The sequence below is a fragment of the Enoplosus armatus genome, chromosome 11, assembly GCF_043641665.1.
Source record: "Enoplosus armatus isolate fEnoArm2 chromosome 11, fEnoArm2.hap1, whole genome shotgun sequence".
Lineage (NCBI taxonomy): Eukaryota > Metazoa > Chordata > Actinopteri > Centrarchiformes > Enoplosidae > Enoplosus > Enoplosus armatus.
In genome coordinates, this window is record NC_092190.1 from 7172375 (window position 1) to 7196519 (window position 24145).

General features: G+C 40.9%; 1 protein-coding gene across 5 annotated transcripts in view; it reads right to left on the minus strand.

The window, feature by feature from the left end:
* The window catches only part of usp9 (ubiquitin specific peptidase 9), a 33871-nt gene extending 12247 nt beyond the window's left edge, over positions 1–21624 (minus strand). For 3 of the 5 annotated variants that reach the window (XM_070914139.1, XM_070914137.1, XM_070914135.1), the window contains exons 1-34: positions 21462–21624; positions 19575–19720; positions 18918–18997; positions 18016–18128; positions 15826–16044; positions 14634–14749; positions 14262–14513; positions 13999–14134; positions 13741–13893; positions 12340–12444; positions 12017–12223; positions 11775–11911; positions 8638–8771; positions 8428–8515; positions 7455–7568; positions 7124–7352; positions 6040–6135; positions 5681–5892; positions 5047–5287; positions 4662–4811; positions 4334–4454; positions 4078–4208; positions 3432–3710; positions 3190–3315; positions 2728–2853; positions 2320–2486; positions 2069–2177; positions 1838–1984; positions 1537–1683; positions 1204–1411; positions 904–1124; positions 586–773; positions 325–498; positions 88–229 (exon numbers count right to left, since the gene is read on the minus strand). In XM_070914139.1, the coding sequence (XP_070770240.1) occupies positions 88–229; positions 325–498; positions 586–773; positions 904–1124; positions 1204–1411; positions 1537–1683; positions 1838–1984; positions 2069–2177; positions 2320–2486; positions 2728–2853; positions 3190–3315; positions 3432–3710; positions 4078–4208; positions 4334–4454; positions 4662–4811; positions 5047–5287; positions 5681–5892; positions 6040–6135; positions 7124–7352; positions 7455–7568; positions 8428–8515; positions 8638–8771; positions 11775–11911; positions 12017–12223; positions 12340–12444; positions 13741–13893; positions 13999–14134; positions 14262–14513; positions 14634–14749; positions 15826–16044; positions 18016–18128; positions 18918–18997; positions 19575–19720; positions 21462–21563 (5316 nt within the window). In that variant the 5' untranslated portion in view covers positions 21564–21624. Of the gene's footprint in view, positions 1–87; positions 230–324; positions 499–585; positions 774–903; positions 1125–1203; positions 1412–1536; positions 1684–1837; positions 1985–2068; positions 2178–2319; positions 2487–2727; positions 2866–3189; positions 3316–3431; positions 3711–4077; positions 4209–4333; positions 4455–4661; positions 4812–5046; positions 5288–5680; positions 5893–6039; positions 6136–7123; positions 7353–7454; positions 7569–8427; positions 8516–8637; positions 8788–11774; positions 11912–12016; positions 12224–12339; positions 12445–13740; positions 13894–13998; positions 14135–14261; positions 14514–14633; positions 14750–15825; positions 16045–18015; positions 18129–18917; positions 18998–19574; positions 19721–21461 lie in introns of all 5 variants that reach the window. The other 2 variants (XM_070914138.1, XM_070914134.1) reach the window with 2 other exon arrangements.
* Positions 21625–24145: the final 2521 nt, after the last annotated feature.

Genomic DNA, 24145 nt, shown 5'->3' on the forward strand with positions numbered 1-24145 from the left:
AGCCATTAATGCCTTCTCTATCTTACCATAGCACTTTATGACACATTCTATCATTGGCTGGCGACTAGATGGGTGCTCCATTCTCACCTTCTTATTACACTTCTCACAGTGGTAGGCGTTGGCCCCCTCAAGCAGATCTCCTTTAACATACTGCTCCATGGAGTCCAACAGGTTCTGGTGGTTTCTGATGTCAACATTGAGTGTTGTGAACGACTCCTCACACTCATACCTGACAAGACAAACAAATATTAATTAGATAACAAGAACCAAAGGCAGTCTGAAGTTTATATTTCCAGTAAGTACAGGAAAAAGGACTGCCCTCACCTGTGAGGGCATCCCTGACAGATCTTCTGATCAGCAAAGGAGCCTCCGAGCACCTTGCTGAGCATGGCGGGGTGGCCCAGGGCTTTCAGAGCTTCATCCAGACTGTCCACCAAAGAGTTGAAAAATTCCAGAGCATCGTGCTGCTCCCGCAAGTTCACTGGCTCACCCCATAACCTAAAAAGGATAGAACGGAAAGAAGACAATTAGACATCAGCAATTGCAAAACAGGCAAAACACAGATCCAGTCAAAAGTCAAAATACCTGAACTGTTTCCAGAATCCCCGAGGGACATAGTACTGCAGTCTGGATGCAGCCAGATGTCCAAAAATGACCTGTAGGTGACGTAGTACCCCAATGTTGTACTCTTTCCTGTCCTCTGACTTACTGGAGGGTTTATCATCAAACTGATGGTGGTAGCTGAACACCTCATCACGAGGATCCACATTACTCTGTGGAGCCAAACATGCAGATGAAACATAACTATCATGTCTCCACATGAACAGTTGTTCATTTACTTTTGCTTCTGTATGTCATTGTGTTCATGAGGAGGCTTTATTGCAACATGAACTCTCACTGTACCTCATTCTCCTGCTTCTCATCCCCTGACATGTCATCATCCACATCAGTGCCTGTGCCTTCAATGGCCAGGATGCCGTTGCGGATTGGAGGGATCATGTACAGCTGCTGAATGACAGAGTTCATATAACAGGTGGCCCCGGCATTCTTCAAACCTACAAAGCCTTTGTTGGGCCGTGGCCCCACCGGAGGCAAGTACTCCCACTCCGTCAGTGTCTCGCAGCCTGGAAGGAGAGGCATGATGTCATTTATAAATAGTCAGTGAAATGCATCTATGAAATTGCCACACTGGTGTCTCCCTACCTAAGTAGTACATATCAGTCAGGGTGTCGACTATTTGCTTGAGGTTGCGGACACAGCCAACAGCCAGTGCCACCAGGAGCTCAAAGCCAGCGTTGATGGAAGCAGGGGTGCTGCACACTGGGATGGCCTGCTCCGTGGGGAACTCCCCACTCTTCATGTACTGCAGGTACACATTAGATGCTGGGAAGATGAAGTCGTCAATCAGCTCCTAATCAAGAAGAAAGGGAGAAAAGACCTCTTAGTAATGTTATGAGAAAGGAGACTGAAGAGAAGAAAGGAAAACCATCCATTCTCTTTATATTAACTGATTCTGGTATGGCCTACTTGTTGTACCTTAATGAGGTTTGCTCCTCCTTTCTCGCAGCCGATGTAATACTTCTTCTCTGGCGTCTGGAAGGCTAGAAGCTCTTTGGTGACCCCAAGGTGGCCCTCCAAGATGGTCTCCTCCACACCAGTCTCCCCTGTCCTCTTAACCTCATCCTAGTAAAGGCAAACATATTGTGTACCATCAACTCTGCCCCACACTCAGCTGTGAGCGCCAAACAACAGGCTTTTTAAGGGGGCGTAATACAACACATTGGCTAAAACACTTAACCTATTAAAAACAGATCATGTGATTAACATGCAGTTTTACCCTAATCCGTTTCAGCCAGTCGATCTCATTGTTAAGCAGCACCTCAGCATTTGGCAGGTTGATGTTGCTGTTATAGGCATAGTTCAAAAGATGTCTGAGCAAAGTGAAGTAGTCTCCAGCATGTTTGGCTCGCTCCTTGGCTGTACTCTGGACACGGACAATTTGAAGTTAGGATCTTGTAAGCAATTAAAAATGATGGACTTTAAGAACACAAGGCATATAGCCACTCACCCCCAGCACGGTGAAGAGGAGGGTGATAAAGAAGAGGAGGGGTCGATGGCCCATACAGCACCTAGTTGCCATCAGGAAAAACTGCTCCTGGGCCATTTGGCGCACAGATCTGTTTAACACAAATGACAACATCACCATCACGATATTCTGCCAGAACTATAAAAGGCTACAGATGATGAGGATGTCGCCGCCATTTAGGTCGGTACGTTTATGCTTCAGCAATTGGTTGGAACGCATCCTGGTGTACTTACTTGCTGTGGCAGTGTAGCAGCAAGTCTATGATGAAGGTCTGCCAAGCCTTCTCCTTACTGAGTGTGTCAAGAGCCGTGGGCATGAGGGCGAAACACAGTGTCATGACTTCCAGGGCCTCGCAACACACCTGCTCATCTTCCCCGTCTGGCTCCTTAGCTGCATTTGTCTAACAAGAAAAAGAAAGATGAAGAAATATAGAAAAATACATACAGCATTGCAATTTTTAATCTTTTGCTAATCCCCTGAAAGTCCACTAAGCCCATCAAGAGCTCTTCTAGGTTCTACAACACTCTGCATCTATTATGGAGGGATGTGCAGCACTGACTTTATTCCATTATGGACTACATTCAACAAAACTTAAAACCAAAACCTCTCACGAAGAGCAACAACATTCAAAGGCAACTTACCTTCTCATATATCTTGCTGATTTCTTCATTTGAACTGAAGACGAGCTGCACTGTACCACAGCCTGATGCCCACACTATTTTCTGTACCGCTCGGATCACACAAATGTCTGGGATGTACTTCGATGCCTGGAAGAAATTCTGGTGAAAAAAATGGTCCCATAAAAGCCATTATTACAAACAGCACCACTCAACATAAATAGACTTTATCTACTTGTCTGGTTTTTGTTTCTTACTATCCTCTTCTCATCTTTATTACAACGAACACTACATTAAATATAACATTTTCAAGTGTGGGTATCTATCTTTATTACTAGCTCATCTATTCAGACATTTACCCTTAAATTACTACCTGCCATACAGTGCCTATAGAAACTATTCATTAAGATTCATTACTGCCACTAGTTCTCGGTATTCTAATATTACAAACGTTAGAAAAATCAAATCTCTTACATTTTCTGTTACCTCGTCGGAAATCTGCTGGGCCAGGCGGATGGCTACATTGCGCAGCATGCATTCTGAGGCAGGGTTAGGGATGTTTTGCAGGGCACTCTGGAGGACCAGGGCCTGGTCATGCGTGGCCTGATTAATCTGTGGACAATGGTAATAGGGGTATGAAGAAAAGACATGTCAGAGATATGGCAGTCAACTATTAAGGAACCAGTCATACAGGTGTATCTCTGTGTGAGTTATGTGTGTGGCCTAACCGGAGAGACAGGAATATTTCCCTCAGCGTTGGGCTGGCAGGCCTCTGCCACAGCTTTTACATGCCCAAAGCCTACGGCAGTAAGGAGCAGCTTGGCGATTTTCAGCGCATTGAGGTAAGCCCCGCGCCGTGTCTCCATGTCAGCCGATGGGAGGAAGTTGTTCCTGGTGAGCATGCTCAACACCAGGGGCAGCCCACCGCTCTTCAAGAAATTGTACTGGAAGTCGCTGGCGTCTTCGCCAAGAGTGGCACTGGCTGGCATCAGCAAAGCATAAACAACCTGGAACATGGGCAAGAATAGTGTGAACTTTCTTATAGACAGACACAGAACAGAAACACCGGGCCTGTCTCACACAGAAGGATTAGTGGTGTTTGTTGGTATCTTTACTGAGTATAAGCAGGAACTCTCAAATGTGGCACACTGCAGTTATCCAGCTAATACAGTATATAAATATGTGGCGTGTCTCACAAGGGAAAATTACTGTTATGACTGCTAATAAAGTTGTAGTACTGCAGTTCACACAAAAATCAACACAATGGCACACTACTACATCACAGGCTATTCAAGCAGACAATGCAAAAAAAACATGTTTAACAGGGCACAAAAAGTATCACAACTTGTGATGCAAAAGCACACTGAGACCCACCTCAATGAGGTAGAGCACTTGTGAGGGTGAGGGGCCGAAGAAGCGCGAGTCCAGCGACGGACTGAGGCTGTTCTCACCGAGCTTGGCGTGGTCCAGACACACAGCTCGCAGATTCTCCACTGTAGTGTTATCTAAGGACACAGAAACAGCACAAACATGACCACTGAGATAACGGTGCCTGTGTATGTGTGTAGCTGCGTGTTTTCATCAAGTAAATTGGCTGGATAATATACTGAGAGTACAGGTGCGCGTATACCTGGGGGCATGAGTTTCATGAGAACTCGAGCTCCATCTCTCAGCAGTGGCATGTTGAGGTTGCAGCCCAGGTCGGCCACCTGCCACAGGAAGGAAATGTAGCGCAGATGCAGCGACATTATCTGTGAAACAGGGCAGAGGGTGTTAAGAGTACTGCTGTTAACATACTGATCAACATACAATGATAAATAAGCCATCTGATAAAAAAGTTTAAGTAATAATTAAAAATGACTGCTCATTATAATTATTAAATTTGCATTTAATTTAACATCGGTCATACATTGTCAATTAATGGTTTAATTAATACAGTAACTGTGCTGCAAACCTACCACGCCAGGAAGACAGCTCTCCACCTCAGGGTTGGGCCCATCGCTATAGTGGTTGCCGTGGTTACCAGGAGAGCCAGTGGATGAGTCAGAGGAGCTGTCTGGGCTTGAGGGCATGTTGGCACTCACCTGGGTCAGCTTGGCCGTGATAAGCTGTACAAAGGAAATTACAGTGAGTTAATGCTGATCTAATAGATAACAAAACTAACCATCAGTTCAACAGTCATTTTGGCTTCAAAATAAAGTGTTACTTCTGACGTGGACACAATGGTTAGGATCACTCATTTTAATGCATAAGTAATGAACAGTAAAAATAAGAGTTTCCATTATGTGTACGCACATAGAAAAGCACAGAGGAAGCACAGCACTTTTAATGAAAAGGTCTCACCGTTTTGTCCTTCAGATTGAGCTGTCCAATCAGCTTCCTGTCGTCAGCTGGATCAACAACCTCCCCACCAATAAAAAGCTCTATCTTGGTATGTGCAGCATTTGCTTTGATCCTGTTTAGGATGCCGCGTCGAACTGAGCCGATTGTATCATTGGTGTGTGACCAGATATCCAAGTCATCTACCTGGCGCCCTTGGTTGGGGAAACGGACGATCAACGTGATATGCTTCCCACGGAAAGCTCTGCAAGAGAAATGGAAGAAAGAGGAAGTGAAACCGTAAATACTTGCAACCTTCTATTCTGTATCACGTATATTTCACTGCGGAGGAACATGGTGATAAGTGTGAATAAAGCAAATAGACTTTTTCCTTGTTCTGGAGCCTTCATACTCAAACGGTGAAAAGTGATGGGCAACAATTTACCAAATTTTGAGAAGTAATGTATATGAACTCTAATGTGTGACCTGTCAGACATCAGGTCTGTCAGGACTGGGTTGACGATAATGTTGATTTTATTTATTCTTATAATTTTATCAAACTAAAACTCTTATTTATTTCAAGGCATCTTTGGTGACTTGGGAGTCTATTTTCATGGCAAAGCATCAACCAGTTGATGCACAGTCATCGTTACCGTACCTTGACATAGGCAGTATAGTCCTCTCCTCATGGTAGTCACTGTCACACTCATTAATGTACTCCTTGAGCACAGTGAGAACTCGCACCATGCGGATAGCCTCCTGACGGGCGCAGTTGATGCTGTCTTTGTCTCCATCTAACACACACAGGGTGTCATAGGATGCCTTCAGACGGTCAAAACACGACTGGATGAAATCTTCATGAATTTCAACCTAAAGGGAGAGGAACGGGTACAACGATGAAGCCAGGTAACTTGTTATTACACCGAATTATTTAAATTGACCTCTTGACATTACAACATTTGTTGACAGACAAACCTCGACAGGAAGGAGACAAGAGAAACAGAACAGTTAATGTACCTGATTGACTTGTAGTTTTGGTCCGAGGTTGGTGTAGATCTCTTTCAGCAGGTCTATGGCTCGGCTGGCGATGTCATCGCTTCCTTGAATTACCACCTGGGAGAGGAAAGAATATCAAAAATATTTTTTTTTGTCCAAGCAGGGTTCTCAATCATACTCAGAGCTGAGAGTCTGACTTTGACTTTCGTGCATACACGTCTGTGGAGGTTCGAAGCACTAAAGTGAGGAGCCTCATTATTGACCACTCAGAAGAGAAGAGGGGGCAAGGCCTTACGTACTACAAGACTGCTGTTTTCTCTCTTGCAATATAGTGGAAACAGAACAGTGAGGATCTCAAAAATATGTGCATAGTGCCAGTCATATCTGTGTCCACTGTCAAGCCCTCTTTTGTTAACGATGCAATTCCTACCTCAAGGCTACAATGAGAAGTACACAGTACTGACAAACTGCAGAGCATATTTTCCTCACATGTGCACCAAGTTAGGACCATTATATCAAAGTTTTAAGTTATCACAGAGCAGAGAGTGCAGTGTAATGTGAGCCTAACCAATTACATTTATTCTTTTGGCAGACATTGTGTTGTCCAAAGCAACGTAAAAATGAGCCTTCGAGAGTAAGTGCCCCAACACTTCCACATTCCACCTGATACAAGTACCACAAGGATTGCAGATGCACGAGGTAACATAAGTGCATAACATCATCAGAGAGAGAAAGAGAGAGGATATTAGGTGTGCAAGTACTTTAAGAAGCAGGTCTTCAAGCTGTTTTGAAGACAGAAAGGGATTCTGCTGACTGAGTTTAGTCAGCAGGACCACACAGTACAACTGGTGATGCAGTCAGAACTACAGCCTACACATATCATCAATGTGTTTCCCAACAAAGTGTATTGCTCTCCTTCTCTGCAATACACACAAACTTAAAAATGAATCCAACCAGAAGCTTATAAAATCAGACACCTGTCTGTTGCTTCCAGAGCTTTAAGTGGTGCCCAAGGTGACTAAATGGACAACTAAATGGACAACTATCTGCCTCCCTAAACAAAAAACATCTGTTTAAGTGTGCCTGTTGCAACAAATCTCCTCACCCTCCAGAGGTAGTCCAAGCCTATTAGTTCCAGGTCATCCATCATGTAGGCCCTGCGCTTTGCTACCAGCTTGCCCTCCCTGCAGTTGACAGCCTTGAAGAACCTCTCAAAGCACTTCATGCCATTCTCTGTCAGAAGAGATGGGTCCAACTGCAGAACGTTGTTCTCAAAGAAGTCCTTATTGATGTCTGGATCCAGGTCTGGCTCATCACCCATCAGCTTGGAGTACCTATTGGGTGGCAGGAAAGTAACACAGCATTCAGAACAGACATTTGGTGATGAAGGGAATTCATTTAATCCGAAGACCAGGATAGATCAAATCAAACCGTACCACTTGAAGCAGGCCTCACGGTCACAGAGAAACACTGCATTCTCAGCCAGACACTTCCAAATCTGCTTGGCCTGAGGGGCACACAACCACAGCTGGCCATCTTTTAGCAGGAACCTGGCAAAAAGACAAGAAAGAAAATCAATAGTGGACACTGGTGGCCTGAAGGTTAGAGAAACGTGCTTGTGAAGGTCATGTAGCTGGTCCCAGACTTGCATCATAATTGCTGGTGGGGGTAAAGTCCCTGGCTAACCACTTACTTCTCCCCAATTACCCACTGTTGTCCTTGAACAAGGTACTTCAATTGAGCAGCTTAGGGGCTAAAGGACACGACTGTGGATGTACTGTGCAGCTCCCATAGGTTGAGACATTTGAGGCCTACATTAAACAGTATATTATCTATATACATCTTTCTTCCTACATTACTATATATATATATATATATATATATATATATATATATATATATATATATATATATATATATATATATATATATATATATATATATATAATATATATACACACACACACACACACACATATATATATATGCATAAATATTACCTTAGATTTTGATGAAGATGTAAAATCATAACAGATGAAAACTGAATGTCAAGCAACCGTTGCGCAAATGCAACAGTATGTTTTCTAATCAATCTTTTTCAACATTCTCTGTGCTGCGATTTTCATAAAACTGACCAAATTTGTCTTTGAATGGGTATGAGAATAATTGGATGGATCTAGTAGCAATGCATTGGCAATTTATTATAGCTGATCTGAGCCAACACATTATGAGATTTGACCCCTACTCAACTCAAAGTACAGCTTTTGTTAAGGCAGAATATGCTTGATAATTAAGGTTTTTATATTTATATTTCTTCCATTCCTAGCTGTAGTCTCAGCTTTTAGGGAACTACAATACCCTTGTTCATTTGATGTATTTGAGTGTGAGATGTTTAAGGTGATGTTGTACCTTAGGAAGTTGAGTCGTTCCTGTACTTCCTGGACATGGCTGTAGCGGCTTCCTGGCCTGACCGTCTGGGGGTCAAACTCTGCTTGTTCTTCTGTAAAAGCACACATACGACCAGTCAGACAGCAGACAGTGCACATTCCTGATCCAACTGCTGTACCTATGAAAATGTCTGACTAACACAGGGTGCCATTTCTGGCCGCGACAGTGTACCTTTGGAGAACTGCCTCATGGTCTCCATGTAGGCCGAGAGGTTCTCAGCCACTAGGGTGACCAGAGCGTGGTTATGCTGCAGCTGGTTGATCAAGTCATGGCGGTAAAATACATGAGGACTTCTCTGGGTTTGACTGAAGAGAGAACAGCAGGAGGAGTGAAGGTCGTAAGGGGGGCAAACAGAAATTCAATGATGAAGCAAGGAAGACTAAAAAAGAAAGTGAAAATGAAGCTGACATACTTTTAGCAACACTATTTCTGATTTAGAAAACATAGCATGACTGATTTCTCATTTGTTTCTATCAGGGACATAAAGAAAGCAGCTTTTGGTGTATTTGTGTGTGTGTGTGTGTGTGTGTCATAGAATAACCAGCAGAAGAGGTCATATCAATAAAGGCCATTTCCTGCCTTGTTTTCCACATAAAACAATGTTTTTGGCTTGAAATGAGCCTGCAATCCACTGTACTACCAAGAGCCACATGCAACATACTAAAATCTGTTTAAATTACCAATGCCAAATTTATCTTAAAAAAAAGAATTGGATTTATTCAAATTCTGCAGTTACATTATGACTCCAGTTTCTTATTAGCAGTGGCAGGATTACGCTGAATAGAACAACTACTACTAGTGTTACTACATTTCTCAAGTAAAAGATCTATACGCATACGAAATGCAGGGAAAATATTAGGATAAATTTGAATACGTTGGTTCAAGGCATGAAATACCCCTGATATTTTGCATTGAATGATTTGTGCTGAAAGGAGCTGGCATCAGGAAGAATGGGGCTCCATCTCAAAGGACCTTTCATTAAGTTGTGTAACTGTCTATAAAAAGGACTATTCTGTATATGCATTATGACTTGTGTTATACTGAGAAAGTGCACAGAAACGCCCAACAAGTGCATCTAGAGAAATCTATACAAGGTAGAGTTAACCTCTTTTCAGAAATTATGGTAACCACGCCTCATACATTTTTTGGACTTGGCTTGCGTTCAGAAACCGCACTTTGATTTTATCTAACCTGAAATTGCATTCAATATAAACAATTGTCTCAAGCAATTTTCTAATTATACTGCTTCGTAATGAAATCAAATGACATAAAATGAATCATCTAAGAACAAACATAATGATAATTGTTAATGGTTATCATTATATAGACTATACCACTTAATCAGTGCCTATTCCAATAATAATAATATAATATTTCATATTGCACGATTGTGACCACAGCTTTTAGTCCTATTGATCTATGATCTATTTTTCTCTTTTGGCCTAATTTTCAATTTCTTAATCCTAATGAGCTTAGGTCTAAGAAAAAGAAAGAAATTCTTTGTAGCACATTTTCAAATCAGAAATTGAAAATGTGCAACAAATAATGTGATGAGAGAGCATCTGGGTTGCAAAGGTTTCTAACAGTAAGAGCAGAGACGGTACAATTTAATGCCCCCCAAACCCCTGAATTTTGCCATTATTCAGAATACATAAGTGTCTTGCCTCAATGTATGTCACTTGCTTGACTGAACTACACATGTGCAGGACTTTGAACAGAAGATTGGATGAGGAATCAGTCATTTGAGATGAAACCCAAGAAAGAATTGCTTAAGCGAATTCATGACAGAGATTTACATTTTACATAGTATACATCATAAACATGTCAAAGAGAAAGTTAGACTTGACGTGAAAAAGAAATAGGTAGAACCCTGGAATTAGCACTCAACTTACCCCACTAAGTTCGTTTGTATGTTAATTGGCATTTTCTTTCTGAAAAACAACAGGCATGTATACTACATATTTTCTATATTGACTAGAAAAATATAATAATTTATGATTAATGCTGAACAATATGACTTCAAATCAATCTCACAATAATTTCACAAATTTACCATGGTAATGTTAAATAAATTATCATGTTTGTTGGCATTGTAGACCCTGGTTAGAACTACAACTCCCTGACACCTTAAAGTCCTCACAACATGATTCACGGACAGAACAAGTTCTGAATTATGCTAAACCTACGCTTCTTATAAGCATGTATAACAAATAGGCTTTTTTCATTGAAGACATTTTGACCTATCACAGTAGGAAAAGCAGTGTAAATAACAAAACTGATGATGGCTGAATTCCGTTAAGCTGCATCGCTTTCAGGGTTTTGGTATTGTGCATACTAACTCCCTCTCACATCATACTGGGACATTTGGATAGATAGATAGATAGTTGTTAACGTTGTTAGTAATAACTGTGCTTTTCCTCCCAAGACAGGTTTAAGTGTCTGCTGTGAAAAAGGCCAATGATTTAAAAAATATTCATGTAAACACTAACAGTAACTTTGAATATATACTGAACATTTACTTGACAAGCTAGCTACCAGACTAGACCGATAACTAGCTAGTCAGCTGCAGACAGAAGTGGGCATTTCGACTGGCTGGATGTGACTGAGTTTAGGCACGAGCTTGGAGTGATTAAGGTTGGACCTGAACCTATCAACATCTTTCAACTACAGTTACAGAGTTTGCTTTATTACAGTGTAACAAAGCCAACAAAGTAAATGTACCTTTCCGCTCCTTTCATTCTCTAAAAGAAAAATGAGCATCTCTTTCATCAAACCATCCAAGTAAAAAAAAAAAGATAGTGGCCAAATAAATGTAATGCTTGATTTACAGGGGCCTCATGGCCACACAGTGGGACATGTTTTCAGAATATACCAAAACACTCAAAATGAGGAAGAGCAAAATTTGGTTTAGTGACAGATATCAGTAAAAATTTTGGGTGCATTGGCCAGCCCTGTTGGTCACCACTGATGTTTAAGTAGTGCACGGGGATGAGCTGCAGAGGACAATTGTGATGTTATCTTGCAACAATACGACAATAAACTGGTTGGCCATTTACTCTCTTGGGTGCCAAGCATAAGAGTTGACATGCCTCATCTGTGATAAAAAAAAATGCCAGGAATGTCAGCTGTCAAATATGAGAAAACTAAGAGACTTGCTGCTTTTCTTGTGGGTGTTCATGCATTATGTGCAAAACAAATAATTATAATTCAAAATAAAATACTTTAAAACTATGCCAAATAAACACTTCATACTTGCCAACATTATAATGTGTTCCTGTAATATAAAATTATTTTAACCATGACCTTACCTAAGGTTTTGAGGGGCTTCTCCAAAGAGGCTACAGATTTCTCTGATTTGCTTCAGGGCAGGGATCACCCATTTGTCATTGGTTCGTAGCTCCTCTATGAAGCGATCTATCCACTGAATCTTCTGTGTGTCTCTGTCCTGTGAGTGAAAATTAAACATCCTCAGTACATTGAGTTAAATAAGCCCTCCAATCTGTTATTCTGCATGCCATTCACCTTTAAAACAACAACCAACAACACGTACCTGTGAGCAACTGTAATCCAATATCTTGATGTGAGCACTAAGAGCCTGGTCCATGATGTCTACAGGCACATCATCGCTGTGTGCCAGGTTCCACAGCAGGTTGAGGACCTTGTGGGCCATCACCCCATCCTTATCATCCTCAGCCAAGCGCCGGATAAGTTCCAGCAGTTTTTCACGCTGCTTCTTGCTGGCATTGGTCCAGCTTGCCTGCACAAGAAGAACAACCAAGAACGAATGAAAAAAGGTATAGAATATAGTGTATAGCGTCTAACAACCCTTTATGATCTGTGATCCAGTGATTGATCAATACAACTCTTACTCACCTTGAAACAGTCAAAAAGGTGATCAAGCTGCTCAGGTGAGAAGTCCCACGCTAGCTTGGCCAGGAGGTCGTGGACATTCTTTACAATGGCCTCATGTTTACCAGCCTGCAGATATACAGAGACAATAACCCGACTGTTGGAGTAACAAAATACCTCTTATGTCCACCACCAGACGTCTCAGCAGTGTCAGGGAGTTGCTGCATTTGCAATGTGGACAATTGGTAATTAAGAGTGTACTTTTTGCAGCAGCCATCTTTTTGTTTACAATGTACAACTGCAGTTGTGCTTTAGTTACAGTTAAGTGAGCCACGATTTCTACTATGTACTTTGATTGGATGTTCCTTTGAAAACAAATTTATATTTTAACTTTAATGTAAAATTGCTCTGCTCTGGGTATGAAGAGGTCATAACTCCAGCAACACATGTATATAAAGAACAACTTCATTGTGAGACCAAAGCTTCATCGGACCCTGATGACCTTGATAAAGTCCACTAGCTGAAAAGCGGTCTAACAAATAAGTTGCTCTTTATACTACAAGAGGAATTTTGACCTCTTCAGACCTCTTCCCTTCTCCATGCATCATGGGAGTAGGTAAAGTTGTGCCAGAAATCCCTACTCTGCTTCTACTCTAGATGTGACCAGAGCCAAATCTACAGCTGTGTGTCTTGATCATGCCATGCAGGCGCAACCTGTACTGGCATTGTCGGTAGCACAAACGCTAGTTTTATGAGCTCAGTACCTGGTAGAGTGAGTGATGTTGAGGATCATTTCCAGTCTAAAAACATAACTGGGCAAGAAACCTGACTGACGTAATTGTTTGGTAGGGTTGTTGCTCACCATTATAAAAAATGTGGTAAAGATGAAAAACCTGACCAGACAACCACCTGGATGCTCAACAGGTAATCTCGTGCCACTCCAAAACATACAATAATTACAAAATAGCTCCAAGCTATTTTCACTTAGCTTTCTCAAACTACAGTTTGTCCCTCCAGTGTAGCACAAAACAACATAACGCACTTAAAGCTATGTTGTGTCATGTCATATCACAACTACTCAAGTAGCAGTGTTGTATTGTTGTATTGCGAAGAAGATGGCATCCATTGAAGACTTTATCCAGTTTTACCTGTGTTGACCCAACTAAACTACACCAAAAGCCAATATTGAATACCAGCATACTCAGAATATATCATGAACAGTAACGATATACATGAGTTCTGTTATGTAGCATTAGGTAAATACAGAACTTGCTTGCTTTGTGTCATGTCATTAGAAACACTCTGCATATGACATGTTAAAGTGAATCTTTTGGCTCTGTTAACTTGTAATGCACATTTGTCACTTTATAGACTAAACAATGAATCATTAGCATAACACTAAAAATATTGTTAGTTGCAGTGTACCTGTGCAGCCCAGATATTGTCCAGATCCTGCATTGTAAGAGCTTTCTCTTTGATAACGAAGCGAAGGATCTTCTCCAGTTTCTCTACGTACTGCGGCTGGTGCAAACTGTCCCTCAGCACAATAGACAGAATGTGGTTCTGCTGGATCCACTCCTGAGGATGGATAAGGACAACACAGAAAGGAGAAGTGGATTTTAGATAAAGAGAAATCTTTGATGCAAAGCACAGAAGTTAAGAGCTGAGCTGAGCTGAGCTTACCGCCATGCGCTCTGCAGTCAGCCATTCCTCCTCCTCAGGGTTATGCCGATGAGTGTAGTAGGACACACTGGAGATCACCTTGTTAACTTCATTTAGTGCATTCATTTTGCCGTTAAAAGAAGAAATTTGCAATAACCTGGTGATAAAAATTGAGAGTTTAATCAATTGATATCTAATCATATTAAATGTGTATGGTTATAATTGCACTCAAATTTGAACAAAACCCTTTCTCTGTTGATAAGACATGATCTTTTAATACTCACCTAAGAATCATTTTTAACCTAAAAATCTCTAAATTCTTAACGGTCTCCTCCTGTCCTGGTACACGAGAAGCCAGATTCTTCAGAGACTTGATTATCATGGACAGTGCGTCGTTTTTGGCTTCATTCTTGGCCTCTTTCTTCAGCTCCTCATCTGTGAGATTCTCCAAAAACTGAGGAACCATCTCGATGACTGGAAGGAAGTACTTCTTTACCGTGTGCAATGTGAGGAACTCATAACACTGGCCAAAAGGCCTGTAACACAGAGAACACAAAATCAGCGCAAACACAAACTTTACACTGAGAGCACTTTGCTTGCCCATAAAATGTTAAGGAAAGCCAATTGACATGTATTGTGCATTTTCATTGCCTTACTTGATAAGTGCAGCTATGATCTGGACGTTCAGTGCTTGGCCGCTCATGAAGCGATCGTGTAACATTTGAAACCCGTTTAACGTGCCAAATTTGTTTATTAAGTCCACCAACCAGCCCTGTGAATGCAAAAAAACAAGAGTGAAAAACACATTGAAGAAGTTGCCTTTAATATGTTGACAGAGATGGTTGAGACACATTTTCCAAAGAGTTTTCCTGTTGGGATTATAACTGACATTAATTTCCTCAAACAAAACAAACAAATTTCCAGATTTTTTTCCACCAACTAAGTTCACAAGTACAAGCTTGAAAAACAAAAGAAAACAATATTTAGTTTCTCCTATATTTGTTTTTCCTCAAGTGTCATTTGAAAAAGAGATCCAAGTCATTGAGGAGGAGACACAGTATTAGACGGGGGATGAAGGAGACTTCAAAACAGCTCTACCTGCAGTGTTTCCCCTATATGCACCTAGCAGCGGCGCTAACCTCCATCAATGACCTGACCAGAGGTTTAACTGCTTCTTTTTGCCAATAAAAAGTTTGCATTATAGTTTAATATTTATGACTGATTAATTTCCACCCTAAAAAAATAAAAGCAAAACAGTAGCAAAATCTGACTTAATCGTTACACAGTGGAACCCTAAGTAGCCCTGGGCCTCCTGCCAGCAGAGGCAGACAGGCAAGCAGTGCCGCAGCACTGTTCATACTGACCCTGTGCCCACGCTGTATTCATCGCTCTTTCACTGTAAAATTCCTATTCTCTGGTGTATCAACCTTCTCTTTTATACAATCTGCTTTCTGACACAAGCACTAAGTGTCTTATGGACTGTGAGTTCCATATCTTTCATTATCAGGCCACTCCAGAGAGGGATTCTCTTTATTTCATGAGGACCCTCGGGGTAAGACTAAAATGTCACTCTATGGATTCTGTCTAAGAGGAAGCAAGACAGGCCGACTGTCCTCTGGAGGAAGAAAACAGCCTCTTTTCTGCATGACTGTTGCTGACAAGATGATTTTAATTTACACGCCTAAACATTTATCATATCATAGGAATATATTTGTTGAGTGATATCATGCAGTATCTAGTCTGTCAAAGACATTAACCTGATCAAAGAGTCTATGATTAGCCTCATAAGACATTATATTAAAAGGGTACAATTGTCATGTTTGGTCAACTGTTGCAGTGGTGACTCACCTTAGGAGAGCGTGGGTCTGGTGGTCGGGCGAAGAGCTCATCGTCGGCCAGCTGTGCTCCAGCGGGGACAGTCTCAGAGGGCCGTGTGCCATTGTAGATGTGGAACTTGCAGTGAGGGTTGGTGGCCATGGCCAGCAGCTCCAGTAGAGGAAACCAGTCCTGAGAGAGCTTGGCCACACACAGCTCCACCAACCGGTGTGTGTTATTGATGATACACCTCTGTGAAACAACAATTACGGGTAGAAAAAAAAACAATGACATTATTAACCACTAGACTACGAGAGACAGAGAAGGAAAGCAAGAATGGGAGAGAAAGAAAATTTCAAGGCCAACTGGAAAATATCCATCCTCAGGAATGCTGCGATCCACTTCCGGTTTAGTAACAATAACCTTGTATTTTCATCTGAAAAGGGTTCATAAATACAATTTGACATCATCTTATTTGCACTGAATCCCCAGAACACAACAGTGCACATATACGTCACCTGCTCATCTTGTCAATTACACAGAATTACAGAACCACTCAAATAACATAACAACACAAAGTAAATTCCAACCACAAAACCATCAAACCGAAGCTTTACCAAAACCATGCACTATGTGCAAAATACAAGCTAGCAAGATCACATTAGCACATCAGCCTGTAACTCAGCTAATGTTCAGATCTTTCATTTTTTTCTCATTTTAGCCTTTTATCTCCTGGATGTACTCTTCTGCAGCTCTTACAGTTGAATTCAGAGGCCCAGTATGTTGAAAACAGGTTAGGAAAGGATGGAAGCTCTGCTGAATATATATTACCACAATATCATTTTTCAGAAGATATTTGTCACAGTATAAGCCCTTTATTTCAAATGTTTTTTGCACAAAAAAAAAATAAAGAGACCAGTCATATGCCATGGCCTAAAACATATACATATTAGGGCTGCCCCCAAATAAGAATTTCAAGTACCAAGTCGAATCTGACTCAATAGTGTGGGTCAACGCTTGAAATTATTATGTGCTTTTGGTTTTTGCTTTTAAAAGCTGATTGTTATAACTGACACATTTACATTAATACAATCTACCTGGAAATATGAGAAATACTATATTATTTATGGCTTCTGCCTCTGTTACCCTGCAGTAAAGCGGGCCTTGCTAGAGCAGCTGCTGCAGACTTAACTCCTAAAATAAACTACCTGTCAAGACTCACATTTTGGTGCCTTAACTGGCATCTCAAATCATTGACATGTTTGGTGTGAAAACTCCAGATTTTCACGTAAACAAATAAAAAGTGTGACTGCTAATCATTTAATTAAGAAAACGACAGTCTACTGCCCCTTCTGCATGGCTGCTGACTGGTTCGCAGATCTGAAGGAGCCAGATATGAGTAATCAATATGAGACCAACTCATCACAGAATTCAAAAGAAGCTTTCAGAGATGTCAGTCATGTAGTTTAAAAGGAAAAAGTTTCACTCAAACAACTACAATTTTGAGTGACTAATGAGAATAATCAAAGCAGCTGTGATCATGAAAAATAAGGTAAAATCCTGTGTAATGTACTAAAATAAGGTTAAACAAAATGTAAACCTAATCAACATTACTTTAACAGTGACGGGAGGAGACGTTTTGCTCATTGACGTCCTTATTTGTCTCACTGTGAAAAGGTTCCAGAGGTCAATCTCCCTAATACAACACAACAGCCAGCCTCAGCTACTTCTAACAAAAAGATCATTGATCACTGCTGGCGTTGCCTCTTTCCGTCAGCTTTGAGAAAACGGAACCGAAAACTCAATTTACAGGCAGGATGCAGGTCAGGACAATGCATGCATACAATGAGATAAGGGTAAAGATGTCAAAGAGTAAATAAAGCTGAGGTGACTATGCTGAGTCACGTCACCTGACAATAATATAGATTTTTGACAACCTTTCATAACACCTTTGATCCCTTCCATCTAAACCACTACGGCGTTGTTGTGTCCTGTGGGAACTGAAAGCAGCGTTAAATTCTAAAGATGGTTATCAGGGAAGTTGTCACCTCTAAAATGTAGCTTTTCTGCACATTACATACACCAGCCTTAATTGTTAAATGTATCATGAGTTGATTTTTTTATTAGAAAAAAATTAAACCCTAGACTGTTATCACTGATTCCTTGGCTTATAGAAGCTAGTTCTTCCAAGTACCAAAATACAAAGCAACAATGAAAACTCACATGAATCTCAAACTTCCAGCCACTGACTGCCTCGTCTGTCAGGATCTTTGTGAAGGAGATGGTCAGGCCATCTCGGAAAAACCTCTGACATGCCTCACACTTCACATCCAGTCCTGCAAGGAAAGATATCCCTCATATAATACCATAACATTCATATAAAATGTGCAACAAAGTGAAATAGCAAAAGAGCATGCAGGAGGTACAAAGCCTAACAAAGGTTCTCTGCAGATACCAGAGAGTTATATTCAATCCTCTTTACTTTAAGACTAAATATAAATGACGATAAAGAAAAGACATTTCACATGTGAAACATAAAAGTAAAGGTCGTGTACATCGTATATTTGGTTCAGTACAGAGGGAAGTATCAGGTGGAAAAAGGCTTGATTTTAGTGGTGAAATATTCAATTAATCTATTATTTATTTATTTTTTTTTGTTAGACACTAGCATTTGCCGTTTCCAGCTTCTCAAATGAGAACATTTGCTGCTTTTCTGTTTTTATTTCATTAATCCATAATGAAATTAATAACAGAAAATGAATCACCCACTATTTTCACAAGTTATTTGCCATACCATTTGTTCAATTTTTAAAATGATTTGTAGCTTTTCTGTTTTATATATTATTGTAAATTAAATATCTTTGTTTGATGTGTATTTTAGATCGACAAAAGAGAAAGCCATTTGAAAGAGACACCTTGGGCTCTCTGGGATGGGCTATTACTCACTGTTTTCTGAGATGCTAAAGCCTAAACAATAATCAACATTAATTAAATAATTGAAAAAATATTCTAGAGATTAATTAAAAATGAAAATAACCGTAGTTGCCCTATTCTCTACGCTTAAATTATAGGACGTGCCACAAAGCATCTCTGTAGACACAAAACAACATTCTGTATATTCCTACCTTTTTTACTCAGGTCTATAGCAGCTTCCAAGAGGACTTCTAACTCTCCTTTTGGCAAAACTGGAACAACCCAACGAGGCCTGGGAGAGATAAAACACAAATCAACAGACAAACCACCATATGCATGTAATAAACATGGATAAATATCTACCTGCACCCCAAAGAGCTCAATTTACCTTGCTGTTAAGCACCTTACCTGTGTGAGTGTGATGTGTTCAGACTGAATGTGAAGCTAATTTTAAAAAGGTCAATGGAAAGACACGAGTAAACGCAGGTTCATGGCGCAATTAATTGAGTTCGAACTCAGTCAGCTCATAACAAAATGTACGACTGAATTTTGTGAAAATAAAGTGTCAGGAGGAAGAATTAGTGAGGTATGGCAAAGTATCTACTGCTAATGATCGTATAATTGGTATATTGTCTGTTTCTCACAATACAGACTGATTTTTTTGGAAGTGCCACAGCCTTCACTCACTGAGAGGAATTTACCTTTTCACGCAAATCTGCAGTGAAGCTCACTTAAAAAAGGGTATCCCCCATTGAGTTTTAAAGAGCACTAATAGCGCTATAGAGCAATATTTCTGAGCGGGTCTAACGTTTGTATCTCGTGTGCTGAACTAGGGGTGACCAAGGATACAGCCGCTGTGTCTACTGTACCTGTTGATCATGTCATCCAGCTTGGCTAGGTCAGTGTGAGGGAAGGCGGGCTCCTCCTCTTCCAGCTGAGGGGGCCCATCCCCCTGGCCCTGCTCATCTGGTGGGCTCACTGGAGAGTTCTCATTAGATGAGTTAGGAGATGATGTCTAGAAAAATCACAGACAACCAAAATCACAGAATGCTTACTGACCTCTGTTGATGTTTGATGATCATATAACCACATCTAACAGTAGTGTCAGGCCATGTACCAAAAACAAAAGTTTTAATTCTTACACGTGTATTAAACCACTCAACCACCAGGGCGCCTCGAGCGATCTCTTTTGGTTTTGTGTCTATATTAACAAATGGATGATGAAATATGACTTAACTGTAAATCAAGTTCAAATGCAGTTTTCAACCAACAGCATCACTTTAGAGCTGTGAATAAATGCTGAAAAAGCAGCATAGCAACCATTTTTTAAGACATAACAGGTTTGCCTGTTAGCTCACTCACACTCTCTGATATTATTATTAACTGAAACTACAGACTGCTGTTTATTTAATCTATGTGCTTGTATGGTCACTCACTAACAAGGCTGCACGATTGCAGTGTTTTATTGGAGCACAATGGGCCATTTTTGATCATTGGTGTACCCGGAGCAAACAAAGGATCAGAAATAGGCCTTGCTTTATGTAGCTGTTACCAATCCATCAAAACAAAACAAAAAAAAGCCTGAGTGGGCTCCAATCGCAATGCAACAGTCTGCCCCACTACATACCAAGAAGAATGATTGTAATTTTACTAATGGCAGAAATGAATCAAAATCTGTGGCAAGACAACAAAAAACGACGTAATGACAGAAATGACTTGTTGGCCTGCAAAGCAAAAGTGGAACTTTAATTTCTGTTATATACACCAGTTTCTATACATACCAATGTGAAGGCAAGGCCCACTTCCTGTATGAGTGTAGGGTTTCTATTGTTCTGGTCACTAAGTGTACATGCATGTAGGTATAAAGAAGCAGGTGTCTCCCCTGAAAGGCCTTTCAACAAAACCATTCAAGTCATTATATTCGTAGTATTTGGCAAATAGAACATGCGTTTTTCATCCTTATTCACCAAGAAGAAGAAAAAAAGGGAGGACTGACATAGTTGTGTTAGAAGAATAAATGTGTTAGTATGTGGGTGTATCTCTGTTACGCTGCTGTCGAATAGAAATTTTGGAAGGAAGAGTGTTTGAGAAACAAAGGCAACAACGTGCATCTATTAATGTGCATTTCAGCACCAATGAGACCATTCCCTTATTTATTTTTTCCCTCATCTAACGAGTGTGTATGAACATCAGTGGTCGTGTGAGCAGCTGTGTATGGGAGAGTAAAGAGGGATACACATAGTCAAGAGAGATGCATAACTGAGAAATATGAAATGTGGGGGTGTGTGGTGAAGGCTCCTTCTGCTTGGCTGACCTACATAGGCAGCTTGCCTCTCACGTCTCACCACGGCTCATCTCTAACCAACACAGGCCTGCACATGCACACGCACACGCACACACACACACACACACACCCTTTATCCATCACTCAGGAGGCTCTGTTCATTGATGCCTTGCCTTCACACTCTTTCTCCCTCTTTTCCGCTCCCTCCTCCCCTCCCTTTTTGTCCCCTTTGGCATCTGTGTGTGGTTAGGTACGAGCAATATCTGTTAAATAAAACTGTGCTGCAGTGTCTGGACTAACAAAAAGAGAGATGTCAAAACACACTCTGTTCCTTCTCCCTTCACAAGTTAATTTAATTACATGTGTCTACTGTCGGAAAGGAAGTGTAATGCACAGTCACAGTCACAAAATATGATGGGTATATTGAAAGACAGGTCTAATGTTGAGTATTAGCTGGATTGATGATGCTGACCTGGTTCTGTGGCAGTGGGGGTTGGCTCTGAGCATCAGGTGCCTGGCCCTGGCCCTGAGTGTCATTGCCTCCCACCGGAGAGCCACGCGTGGTGGCCGTCATGCTCGCCACAGGGCAGATCTTGGCAATCTTGGCCTCTTAGGGAGCGCTGGCCAGGAGGGAAATCACAGCCACCTCAGCTGTAGAGCAGAGGGAAGAGAGCCCGAACACACGAGAGAGGGACACAAGCACCTGGAAATCTGGATGTGCCGCTGAGACCATTGCATAACCTGAGCAGGGAAGAGGGGTAAAGGTCAGAATTATTAGCAGGCTGGTTAAGTTACTTGAAATACACAAGCAAAATTGGTTAGGTGGTGTTAATCTTGTACTGCAGAAATGACCATCTAAATCAACTTGGTAGAAGCTACCAAACAAACGCTCCGTGTTCAGTGACCAACTAGATGTGTTATGAATTAGGATGCTCCAGCCGGGCTTTGGAGGGCTGATACGGATCACCGATTTAAATTAGATTCATGATATCCAGTACCAATCAAAGATTTGTTCCCGACTCATTACATCTTAATAACACCTAACTCAGCAACTGCATGATCTGAGACTGACAATTCTTGATATGTCTCCCACACCTGCATGCATTTCTAAATTAACAGAGAGGCTTCAAAGGTCAAATGATATTACTAACAGACATTTTACATTTCTTTCAGACACCGAGTAAAATTGCCACCCAGGAGACAACAATGCAGTGGCCGATGTCGCTACCAGCCCATATAGCCTTACAATAATAATGCTGCCCCAAATGCCCCACTACATTTTTTGTCACAGCAGCTGCAAAAGGATGAGATGCCTTAAGGCACTTCTAACACTTTGGCCAAACCTCGGGACATATCAAACTCAGATATGCCTCAAAACCCTTGTTTCAACTAAATTCTGAAATTCTGTTGCATCTTGCTAACACAGGCCCCCGAACAGTCACTATGAACAAGCAGCCAGAGGATACTGCCTGCCTGAATCCATCTCAAGTCTCACCACAGTCAACAACACCATTTCAAATTTGTGCAAGAGCAGACATGAACATACAGCCTTAGGTGTGTATGATGGCCACAGGGCAGCCGTGACTGATTTTAAACACTGTTTTACATTTATTTTAGGGGTTTTCCAACTGGCATATTGAAATACTATATTTTGATCAACACCTGATCAATTGATGCATCCCTAGTTATAAACTATGTGCTAATTTAAGAGTAATAATTACCAACTTTATAACAAGACACCTTGAACAGTCTCTGAACACTGTCAGACTTTCTCTGCATACCTTAGTTTTCGTCAGTTCTGTATATTGCAACCTGGGCCATATTTTTGTTGTTTGGGCCATTATTTTTTATTGATTGTGCGCACAAAGTTAATTGCTGTGATTTGGGAACATGGTGACAATGCTACATGCTACACTTAAGCGGTCAGTTGATCAGACTGTTTTAAACAAGCCAGCTGTTTGGCCAGATTACCTAACCTTTAAATCCCTTTATTTGGAGGTAAAATCTGTAATGCTCCCTCACTGCATAAGAAAACCTTGCGCACACTTGCAACCAGGGTAAGCACGGCAGGTCAAAGTTAAGCCAGGAAGCTGATAAACTGGGAAAGAGGTTTACAGTTTGGGGAATACCATTTGCACTCAATTCCTATTCCAAATACGTTTATTTAAAACCTGCATGATCTGGGCGTCCCATTAGTTAATGGTCAAGGAGCGTACCACATAACTGCAACTACCATGGTTTGATTGCGGCCAGAGGACCTTTATGCGTGTCATACCCCTGTCTCTGTCTCTCCCTGTCTGTCAACTAATGGCAGAAGGCCAAAAAAACGTATTTTTGGTGCTGTCACGACATTCCCAAATCTCAGTAATTAACTGAGTGCAATGTAATGATTTCCAATAGTAATGATGGACAAAACTAGGAAAATAAGACGCAGCTTGTATGACACTGGAACTTCCCTTTGAATGTCAGTATGACAATCAGTAAAACATGACACAGCCTGCCAATTCAGCACTTGGCACTGGCACTTGACCGTCTGATCAACAACAAATCCCGGAGATAAATATATCCTTTTTAAAAGATAGTTCATCCTGCATTTCAATCTAAAGGTTTCATATCTCAGCTTACAGATAACTTTCAAAAACAATTTGAAATTTTTCAGCATCCAAAAAGGTGAAAAAATAAAACTACAAGTTAATAATGTTTTAAAAGAGTGGCAGCCACAAGAGATTTTGGCCAGGATAATGGGACAATGATAGGAATTAAGAATGAACTCCTGTGACTTTTGGGATCAATACATTAGCACACATGCTTTCATATCAGCAGCAGAAAAGAGAAAAGTCTCATACTAATATCAGAAAATTTGCAATTAGGGGTTATTCTTACAATGTCCAGGGCTTACCATGGGACAACAATCAAACCACATTTGTTAAAAATCTAGTGAAATGCTGGAAGACACAAATATGCCAAATGAAAATTGAATGTCAAGGCAATCAACACCACACCTTTAAGTCTTCCAGTCATTAAAATGAGCACTTAGGCTACATTCTGGATCAGAGTCAATGCTGTTTCTACTTCATTTTACAATTCGAGGTCGGAATGGGTTATATCAGTTTTACAGACTGGCAATGAAGCCAGAACCTTCCTCCACAGCGAATC